Source organism: Sinocyclocheilus grahami, unplaced genomic scaffold, assembly GCF_001515645.1.
Source record: "Sinocyclocheilus grahami isolate Dianchi unplaced genomic scaffold, SAMN03320097.WGS_v1.1 scaffold358.1, whole genome shotgun sequence".
Classification (NCBI taxonomy): Eukaryota; Metazoa; Chordata; class Actinopteri; order Cypriniformes; family Cyprinidae; genus Sinocyclocheilus; species Sinocyclocheilus grahami.
Window position 1 is genome coordinate 1,107,060 of NW_015505537.1, and position 11,181 is coordinate 1,118,240.

The window sequence follows — 11,181 nt, forward strand, 5'->3', positions numbered from 1 at the left end:
TAGACCACTGTTACTGTTTGTTACTCTATCTAAAAAAGTGGCATATAAAGAATATGCATACTGAACATCTTATGCCAGCCTAAACATATCATAGTTCATGAAAAGGGGTTTTACACTAAAGTGCACTATTTGATCAATTAATTTCACTTGAAATACTTCAATGGCACATTTGGCCTGTTTCAGTTGTGTCCCTTTTCAACTGAACCCCTTCCACATTCACACTATAACATTCAGAATCACTTTGGAATTTATGCCATGTGTGCTACACACAAAAAAAACAAAACAGATGATTCTAGCAACAATATTGCTTACGTATGACATTAAGTAGACAATCCCAATTTTAAAATATTTGAGGTTTTGCCACCAGTGATAAATACGAATCGCTGATGTAGCAACATACAATATCAAGCATGCTAACAGTGCAGAAAATATTGTGGCTTGGGTCAGAACCAAGAAAAATATTTCACAACGGTTAACAGTAGCTCATTTAGAAGAGAATTATTCTGTATCCTTTTAATATAACAAATTACATGCATAACATTATTTTGTACAGGGCGACTAAATGAAAAACGAGCACATGTGATTATCTTGACTTTCACTGCCCAAGTAACAGATCTAGTGCTTCCTGGTATAAGACTGCCATTCAGAACGCAAGTGCTAAACTTAAATTTCTATTTGACTGCTTGTATTTTTTATTTATTCTGTCTTTATTTATTTGTAGAAACTCCCCATTGTATTGAAAGTATTAGCTTTAGAAAATAACCAAAGGAGCTGAAATGGGATGGCTAGATTTTGTATAACGTTTTTTAAGAGAAAAAAGATTCTTTATAAATGAACAATTCGTTTTCAAAATCTGCATTTTAGTACACAACTCGCATTGAGAATGAGACATTTTGGATACCGATACAAAGTCTTTATTATTTTTTAAGGCATGATTACTGTACAGACAATATACATTTGTTATACAAATAGAAGAATATATGGAAGACTGTATTGATTAACAACATTTATGGAATGTGTTACATCTCTACAGTGTTTTATGTTAAAGATAAAGATTAAACACTTAATGAAACATGCTTTTATGTATAGTATTAAGAAAAATGTATTTTAAAAACTAAAAATATGAAAAAGTTGCAATAAAGTGCACTATGAATTGCAGAACATGTTACATGTATTATATGATCTTATTTTTGCCTCAGAGAAGACAACCTCTAACTGCATACCTTGTGGATTAACAAAAAGAAGCTAGAAAAAAAACAGGCATTATTGCATTGTAAAGTTGATGACAATTTTATTTCCTCCTATAATAAACGAATACAGTATTATCGAAAGACTGTGTCATCTGCATAGAAAAACAAGTATACGCTATGGCTCTCCAGTGCTTCCAAAAGATTGATCTTTAAGTTTGAGCAGTTCATCAGAGTTTAAGGTAGAACTAATTATTAGTCTAAACAGCGAGTCAGTGTTTGACAAATGTGTTTGGAAAGTAATAATTTAATAATAATAATACTACAATATTTTTGTATTCAATAAAAATATAACTAATTTTTTTAAATATTTCGTATATTTTTTATATCTACTTCTGCAAAAGGGAAATACCAGACAGATCGAAAGAAACAGATGCTTCTTACTGATATGCTAAAGAAGTACAAGATAATGCAACAATGCGGTTTGTTACGTCATTTTGTTATCTCATGTGATCTGTACACTAGCTATGCATATTAAGAAACCGTTATAAAGTATGGTCTTCATAAACTGTTACCAAACATAACCGTTTCCAAAATAGTCAAAGCACCTAAATGTGTCAGTTTCAGTCAGCAAATTTACTTCAAATGTACTCCTGGTCTTGTTGAGATTTTTGTTGGCCAAGCAGTCTGTGGTAAACATTTATATTGTATACTGTCTCTAGTTGATTAATTGTTTGTTAGATTACTGTGACTGGATCCAAAGTAAGATGAAGTAGATTAAAGCTTTCACAGGCATCAATGGAGCGTTTCCATTTCGATGGCTACTTTTGGGCAAGACTGGATGGATCAGCATCACACGACAGCTGTTGTTTACTTCCGAAAGGGAGATTTCAACTTCACTGGGTGAAATGTGCAGAAAATCATCACGTACCTTAACATATGGAGAGAGAGAAGTATTTAACATATATCCAAATGTGCTTTGATCACACTGAGGGAAATACTTTTAATATACAAACTATAAGAATGTGTAACACTTACAGTATTTCAGTACACAGGTCCTTAAAGTGAATTAAATGAATGTTGATTTAAAAAAATTGTGTTTTGAAATTACATGTATAAATATATAAACTAATCTATGAAATTATTAATAATTTCATAAATAATTATTTATTAATTATTTAATAAATAATTATTATTTCTTGCATTGGTTGGGGTCCAAACTGGGTGCAGATACAGTTTGATAAAATCTCATCAGACTGAATGTGCTGAACCAGTGCAGTGACATTTGGATAAGGAGGAATCTTATCATAACTTATCAAGAACAGGATGGTAACATGTCATATGTATTTATACTACATGTATAGCAGGGCTGCCAACTCATTTCAGCTTGGAGTAAGAATTCGTGTGGGGGGTGCGGTGGGCTGTATGGGGTTGTTTTGTTAAAAAAAGAAATCAAAACCTGTCAACAGAATTTTGTCTGACAGTGGTTGTATAAAATAACTGCTGCAATAGTGCAAAAAAAAAACTTTATTACGACTAGCTTATTTTTATGTAGTCTACAGAGCATATTAGTTACTAACCTAAACTCAAATCACTGACCTGCCTGTTTACACAGTGCAAGATGAGAGGGAGGCTGACTACTCAGCATGCATGGAAATAAACTACAATTAAGTTACGCATTTCCCCCTATTTCTCAGAATTACTCACTGCTGCACAGTGCTGCCTACTCTGTCTCGCTAGTCAGCACACTACAATGTCCTCTTTGCTCTCTATGTTTTTGGGTGTGTGGCGTGAGAACAGTGCCAAACACATGGGAGTAGGCAGCCCTGATGTAATAGATACACTTTCTCTGTCTGTTTGGCTTAATAAGGTGAGAGAGATTTGAGTGGATGTTTCAATAACAACTGTAATTTAAAAGAAGAGGGTTAGATGAGGGTGGAAGATAGTGGCCGTAATATTATGAGATAAATTAATGGGGATCACTGAGAGCAGGACAAAAGGCAGTAGGAGTTTTTAAAGAAAATAAAAGGAACTGGAAGGAATTTCCATTTGGCTGTAAAGATCACTATTGTAGTGCAAGAAAGGAAGAAGCTGAGGAATAAAATGTAAGTATGTGTGTGAGAAAGTTTAGACAATAATTCGGCTATGCACATTAAGTATATGTTTACTATGTTATGTTTACTAATGTCAATTGCAGTATTTATACTGCCCCTAAAGAGGTCAAGATTTATAAATATCTTAACTGACCTAATTAAACTAGGAACTGAACACACAAATTAATTTCCTGACCTTCTCAACCTTTCGGAACGCTCTGAGGAAGTTCAGTCTTAGCACTCCTGCCAGCTCTTCCTCAGTCCAGTTCCTTGATATCAGCTCCTCAATTAGTGCTGGATATTTGGAGACGTCCTCCAGGCCTTTAGGGAATCTGTAATAATACAGGCACGCATAAACACATGCACACAGACATACAGATAAGGGCCAAAAGCATAATCTGCATGCTTTTCTTTGTGATTCTAGGGGATATGAATGTTTCGGAATGGATTTAAATATTGTAAAATGTGTTAACTGGTGCTGAGAGTACTACAATGATATTGGTAGCTAAAAATTATTATTTTTAGTTTATATTCTGCTGAAATCTACAATGTTTACTGCAGAATTACACAAGCATGGATTCCATGGAGGTACGTTAGCAAAGAAGTGAGCATAAACAAAATTCTGTAACGTCAATATAGATGAGATGTATTTGAGATCTTTACTTGCCCTTGTGCCCCATCATAGTCTGCTCCAATCCCAATGCTTTTAGCTCCAATCACCCGCTTTATATGATCAAAATGATCTATAAAAACACAAGTTTCAAATTAAAACCAAAAAAATAAAAAAATAAAAAAATAAAGAAATCTAGTCTTACCAGCCACAATAGACACATTTGCGTTATATGAACATGCTACAAAACTGCTGTAGAAGTTCACCATGATAAGCCCACCATTTTCTTTCTAGAAAGAAAGCAAAGTTTGTTCTTTTCAAAATATCATACATGTCATACTGGTAAAAGTGGACAAAAACACAAAGTGACAAGTGGCATTTCCATTACGGTCTTTTTTCAGTAAAATTTTGGAGTTTTTTTATTGAGAGGGAACTATGTCTAATGTAGCAAAACAAATGGAGGTCTCACCAGCAGCAGCAGCAGGTCGTCAGGTACGTTACGAACATTGTTGCAGATAGCATAGGCTGAGGAGTGGCTGAAAATAACTGGAGCAGCAGAATGTTTCAGCACAGCTCTGGCTGTCTCCCACGAGCTATGGGACAGATCAACCAACATTCCCAACCTGTTCATCTCATTCACCACTGCCTGGGGATTCAATTAATTAATTAACCATGTAAAGCAGTTAGTTCTGATCCATTCAGTTCAATTCTACAAATCAGGGATTTTGGATCCATTTGGACCCATTTGGATGTTTACTGTGAATTCTCTGAGGTAAATCACAAATATTCAGTGCCAAAGTGAATTCCACCACAAAACAGGTTCTGATAATAGTCAAGTTATACTTCAAAAACAAAGTAAATGCATCATAATCATGATTAGTTTTTTTCATTGAGCACTTTAAGATTTTTAATATTGTGCAGAAGTTTTTCTCATGTACTTGATTCATACAACAATGGGTTCACTGTGTGTAATATTGTAATAATATGTTATGATAGACGTCTTTTATATGTAATTTGTCAGCAATTTTAACATACACGCAGGGGGAAAAAAATGAATTCAATGGTAATGATGAACTACTGTGCAAACAGGATATACAAATCACCATCTTGAATATTTTAGTAACTCCAGGATCAAAGGCATTTTTTTAAGCAAAAAGAAAACCGTCTTTGAACTTTCAGTATTTTTTGTCTCTAGTTTTTGGGTTCAAAAGGGGGACACAAGACAGGGATTTCCAAATATAGAAGAGAACAAAAGAGGCCTTTAATACCAGGTCAAATTCCCAACTAAATACAACTGTAACTTTGGTTCAACTATCTTGCATTAAACTTTATCTTCTTATAAGATCTGTTTTACATTGTTTTATTGACTATTGATTCGTCAAGAAAAACGTACCTTTCCAAAATCTGTCAGGCTGTTATTCTTCCGCTGGTAATTTTGGTAAAAACTAGATGAGCTCTCAGCCCTACACATGACATTATTGGAGAAAGTTTAATAATGTAACTATATGAAATGGACAAATAAAAATTCAGGGACAGTATGTCCGTAAGTATGCAGTATAAGTTGTATTTGTGCTCCTCTCTCAATTCAGTATTAAAACTTGTTTGTACACATTATTATCATAAGCTTATGTTGTACATGTATGGTGAGTATTTTATTTACCATGGGGTGTTGCAGTTATGTGTGAGGGCCATGGATCTTACTCCAAGCTGGTAGAACATGCGTAGTGCTGGTAAACTACTGTCGATGGAGTGGCCTCCCTCAATACTGATTAGACATGCAATTTTTGCACTGTTCCTCATTCCTTAAACACACATACACACACAAATTCTTGTTTATCAATAGTTGAGAAAAAAAAAAGGATTACACATTGTTTCACATACACACACGTTTGTGTGTGTGTGTGTGTGTGTGTGTGAAACAATGAAAAATCCTTTTTTCTCTTTTCTCTCCACATCAGTAATAATCTGAGCACAATGGACATAAGTGTTTTTATTAGTGCTGCCAATCGATTAAAAAAATTAACAAATTAAATGCACATTTTTCTGAAATTAATCGCGATTAATCCCACCTAACATTAAAGTTTTTAAATATACTTTTATATTGCAATCATTTCACATTCAATCTTCAAATTAATGTACAAACAACATAAAGACAGTATATATTTTTATATTTGTTTAATGGCATCTTTTTTTATGACTGAAGGCCAGTATCAATGATACCAATACTGATTTCTCTATAAAATTGCCCCCCCCCCTCCTAATATTTGACCATTGACTATAGCCATTCAGCATTACAGTATAATTGAGAGCTATCAATTTTAACATTTACCTAATATTTGACCATTGACTATAGCCATTCAGGATTACAGTATAATTGAGAGCTATCAATTTTAACATTTATTACACTTTAAAAAATAACTTCTAATTTAAGTGAACTTAAAACAATCGTCACATAAACCCATTATAATAAATGTCATATTTACCTGTGGCCTTCAGCAGAAATATACAGAAATTGAAGTTATCAAACACTAAATTCTACATTAAATATAGATGAATCCTTAAAGCTATAAAAGTTATTTTTTCCTCTTTTTTTCTTTGTCCTTTGATTAATAGACATCAGCTGGTTATTAGGTTGTTTCGGCTGTTATTTCTTTAAGAGCTGCCGCTGCTGAACGTGACGCAGATCTGACATGCATCATATTTTCGCTCAACTCTTTTTACCTTTTCTTACCCACTTCAGGTTTTAAAGTCTCTATTAATGAGCTGACGAGTTAAATCAGGTGTGTTAGATGAGTGAGACAGTGCTGGGCTGCTCAAGGACAGTTTTGAAAACCATTTCAGAGACGTGACATTTTACGTAAATCGTAAAAAAAGATGTATTTAACGGCGTTTTAATGTTTGTAAAATGCGCCGCTTCTAATGCCGCTCGGCTTGCCACAGGACGCCGTAAAAAAACGCCGTTCTGATTGCACAAAAGCGTGCGTTATTTACAACGTTTTCCTTGTAGTATAATGAGCCACGCCCGCTGATTTCCACAGCCAGTAATATTGAACTGTTCTCACTCAATCAATGATGAACAGAACCAGACCAAACTAATTTACCACAGATTGTTTTAGCGGAAGAAGTGTCTGTGAACTGATAGGAAATATTTATGTACAAAGTAACTTTTTGTATATTTTCATCTCTAACATTGAACATCGTATTTAACGGCGTTTTAATGTTTGTAAAATGCGCCGCTTCTAATGCCGCTCGGCTTGCCACAGGACGCCGTAAAAAAACGCCGTTCTGATTGCACAAAAGCGTGCGTTATTTACAACGTTTTCCTTGTAGTATAATGAGCCATGCCCGCTGATTTCCACAGCCAGTAATATTGAACTGTTCTCACTCAATCAATGATGAACAGAACCAGACCAAACTAATTTACCACAGATTGTTTTAGCGGAAGAAGTGTCTGTGAACTGATAGGAAATATTTATGTACAAAGTAACTTTTTGTATATTTTCATCTCTAACATTGAACATAGGCCGATTCCATATCTTTATCATACTTTAATATAATTGTTAATTACATGGACAGCATTTTAGCATACTAACCCCATTGTGTATATATCATTTATTACACAAATACCTTTTATGTATATAAATAAGTGCTGGTTTATAATATTCAATTAGCTTTGAGTAATTTAATTTCCAACACAAGAAATCGTTCATGTAAACGCGATTTCTCTATAGAGTAAATGTAGCGTACATCTTGGCTTGCCATAGTACCGTTTCCACACTCGTTGGACTCGCGCCTGGCACTGAAGTGAAGTGGAGCGCGCGTCTGAAATGTCTCATGTTCTCAGTCGTTCTACGACTGAATAAATGCACTTCTTGTCAAGAAATAAAGAAAAAAGTGACAGAAGCAGCACTTGTGAGTGAGGTGGCCAACCCTAGCCCTGCGTTAACTGTGTTAAAAAAAATTAACGCATTAAACTGAAAAAATTAATTGCCTGCGTTAACGCGCTAATTTTGACACTAGTTTTTATATCTCCCTGTAAAATGAGGTGAACAGAAAATGTGCTGTGATCATGGCCGAGTACAGCTGTTTCTAAGCCAGGCACTTGTCTTTTGACATTGTTCAATCTCTAAAAAACCATGTCTAATATCATGCTGTCATAGTCTTAGTTCTTAAAATTAAAAAGTGACAGAAGCAGCACTTGTGAGTGAGGTGGCCAACCCTAGCCCTGCGTTAACTGTGTTAAAAAAAATTAACGCATTAAACTGAAAAAATTAATTGCCTGCGTTAACGCGCTAATTTTGACACTAGTTTTTATATCTCCCTGTAAAATGAGGTGAACATAAAATGTGCTGTGATCATGGCCGAGTACAGCTGTTTCTAAGCCAGGCACTTGTCTTTTGACATTGTTCAATCTCTAAAAAACCATGTCTAATATCATGCTGTCATAGTCTTAGTTCTTTCTACATTATATTACACAACATCTTCTCCAAGTACTACACTTATTTCACCAAAAACACTTCTATAAACCTCTGTTCAAAAGGTTGGGATCAGTAAGATGTTTTTTTTTTGAAGAAATGTATACATTCATCATGCATTAAATTGATCAAAAGTAATAGTTTCTAATAAACATCTATCAATTTAAAACAATTTCTGATAAACACTGTTCTTTTAAACTTTATATTCATCAAAGAATCCTGAAAACAATTTATCAAGGTTTCCACAACTGTTTTCAACATTGATAAGAAATGCAAAATTTTGTTACATTTTATGTAACATGACAAATGTTCCATTTTAAAATATATTAAAATAGAAAAAAGTTGTTTATAATAATATTTAACAATATTACTGCTTTACCTAATTTGATCAAATGAATGCAGCCTTGTTGAGCATAAAGAGACTTAACATTCAAATATCAACCCTAAACTTTTTTTTTGATACGTGAAATGCAATCTAGATGTTTTACAGTGTTACATACGGACAGCACTGGTCCAATCATGTTGAGAGAGAATATCCTCAGGCAGATAGCTGTGAGATTGCATAATGGTCTCTTCTCTTTTCACTTACACAAGTGTAGGCAAGAATCTTGTTAATTTGGAATTTACTGGAGATAATTTATAACAGCCTCTCCAGATATGGACTTCCGAAAGAACTGTCATTTCATTAAGATTTCTATTATCAAACTTTCCCTGGAGAGGCTAAAAGTTCTATCATCAATTACTCACCCTCATGAGATTGCATGACATTCTTTCTTTGGTGGAACATAAAAATAGATATTCTGAAGAATGTTGGCAACCAAACAGTGTTGGTGACCATTGACTTGCATTGTATGGAGAAAAAAAAACATTTCTCCAAATACCTTTTATATTCCACATAAGGAATAAAGTCATGATAAATGATGACAGAATTTCTTTCCCTCTAAGCAACAAACTGCTTGAAGATGTATGAAAGATGACAGGGTTTTCATTTTTTCATTGATTATGCTCTAAAAGATGGAGAAATAAAATGAAGACACGTCAGGACTAAAAGTAATCAGTCATTGGAAGACAAAACTGTAATAAATATAATAGTTTTCTACCTGCTGCAGAACTCGCTCAACTCAAACGCAGTTTGTTTTGAGAAAGATTTTGAGATGACACAACCTATAAACGTCAATGTTACAGCAAAAGTTTCTCTATAATAGGCTATTCTTTTAATTCTCTAAACTTCAGCATAAAGTTGAAATCTTCAAAATGTTCAATCACAGCAAAGTGAAATTTCTTTAGGTCAGGTGGAGGTTGAGGTGCAATAGTACCTTCAGCTGTGGTGACCAGTTCCATCTCTGGGTTTTCAGTACACATACGACGAATTACATCAATCTGTTCCAAGGTCAGTCTGACAGCATCTTTGTCCTGAGCCGTGCACAACACGTACGCTGCAAAAACCTGACAAATATCAAGGACTTATTTATCTCTAATCATGCATAAAATAACCAAAACAGCAAACTGGCAACTCACTTGTGGGTCCAAAATGTCTAAGAATGACAATTTTTGAGAGAAATTAACAGTTTCAGTGAAATTCAGTGACTTCGGGGACTGATTTCTCAGTGAGAAATTATAAGAGGAGAGTGGAGTTAAGATAATGGTTAAAGATCATATATTGCTTATTGAACTGCAAAATATTAGAAGCTGTGAGTGAATTTGGGGCAGAACAACCTTGTTCGTCAGGCCCAGCACTTGATCTACACAATATAGCCTACAGTATACACAAATATAGGTTTGTGACTTTAAATTTACAAATGATACTTAATAGCAAAAGGCGGTACAGGATAGTTAAAGATACAGATTATAATTAAGATCAGCCAATAGAAATTACCTGTCCTCCAACATGACCAGCAGCGAGGCGTCTAATATCTGTAGCCACTTTAGAATTGTTGTGTATACTGAAATTGCTCAATTTGTTTTTAAAGTGCATCCTCAGACGTAGTGCCAGGTCATTGTGTCTGAGTAAAGAGAAAGAGAAGTAGTCTGAAATCAAAAGACATCACAACACCATTTTTTTGCAAGTGGTGCAACTACAACCTTCTCTGAAGCCATTTGCTGTCCAGTATTCTCAGCTATACACAGGGACGGACTAAACCAATAATCGAAGTAAGCAACCGCCTAGGGCCCCGGAGAATCATCTGATACTGTTGCAACTTTTGCCAAGTGCTTCAGTCCGTATTTATGTACATAGGTTTCTATTTACAACGTTTTTACAATGTTTTTTGCAGCGTTTAGCAATACAGCCAATCACAGACATATCCGATTTCTTAATTGAACACAATGGCCAGTCAAAGGTGTTACAATCAATCCACTCATCGCTTAAAACGCCAGAGTTTTTGTTCAGTGTCGAGTTCTGTGCGCTCGCGCGAATCCTCTCATTGTATCAAAGTGTAGACAGCCTACGCTGTAAATTGTGCATTGTAGAGCTTTATTGATTATAACAGAACCTCGTTCTATGTGCATGAAGGCTAGAGCACTAGGGATGTAACGATTCACTCAACTCACGATTCGATTCGATTCACGATTTTGATTTCACGATTCGATTCACGATTGTTTTTTTTTTTTACAAAATGAGATTTAAGACAAATTATAAATTAAATGTGTCCTTTTATTTTTGCTTGGACAAAATGCTGCACGTTTCTTTGTGAAATTGAAATATAACACTATAATAATATACTAATATAGCACTTGCATTTCTCTTTTGTTGGTTTTGATTGCTTTTATTGTCCTCATTTGAAAGTCGCTTTGGATAAAAGCGTCTGCTAAATAAC

General features: G+C 34.5%; 1 protein-coding gene across 2 annotated transcripts in view; it reads right to left on the bottom strand.

The window, feature by feature from the left end:
- Window positions 1–1,909: 1,909 nt before the first annotated feature.
- Window positions 1,910–11,181, bottom strand: part of LOC107548949 (dipeptidase 3-like) — an 11,296-nt gene continuing 2,024 nt past the window's right edge. The window contains exons 2-10 of one of the 2 annotated variants that reach the window (XM_016229824.1): window positions 10,242–10,368; window positions 9,682–9,811; window positions 5,551–5,692; window positions 5,284–5,353; window positions 4,360–4,536; window positions 4,096–4,180; window positions 3,948–4,023; window positions 3,477–3,612; window positions 1,910–2,118 (exon numbers count right to left, since the gene is read on the bottom strand). In XM_016229824.1, the coding sequence (XP_016085310.1) occupies window positions 1,930–2,118; window positions 3,477–3,612; window positions 3,948–4,023; window positions 4,096–4,180; window positions 4,360–4,536; window positions 5,284–5,353; window positions 5,551–5,692; window positions 9,682–9,811; window positions 10,242–10,340 (1,104 nt within the window). In that variant the 5' untranslated portion in view covers window positions 10,341–10,368 and the 3' untranslated portion in view covers window positions 1,910–1,929. Of the gene's footprint in view, window positions 2,119–3,476; window positions 3,613–3,947; window positions 4,024–4,095; window positions 4,181–4,359; window positions 4,537–5,283; window positions 5,354–5,550; window positions 5,693–9,681; window positions 9,812–10,241; window positions 10,394–11,181 lie in introns of both variants that reach the window. The other variant, XM_016229823.1, reaches the window with a different exon arrangement.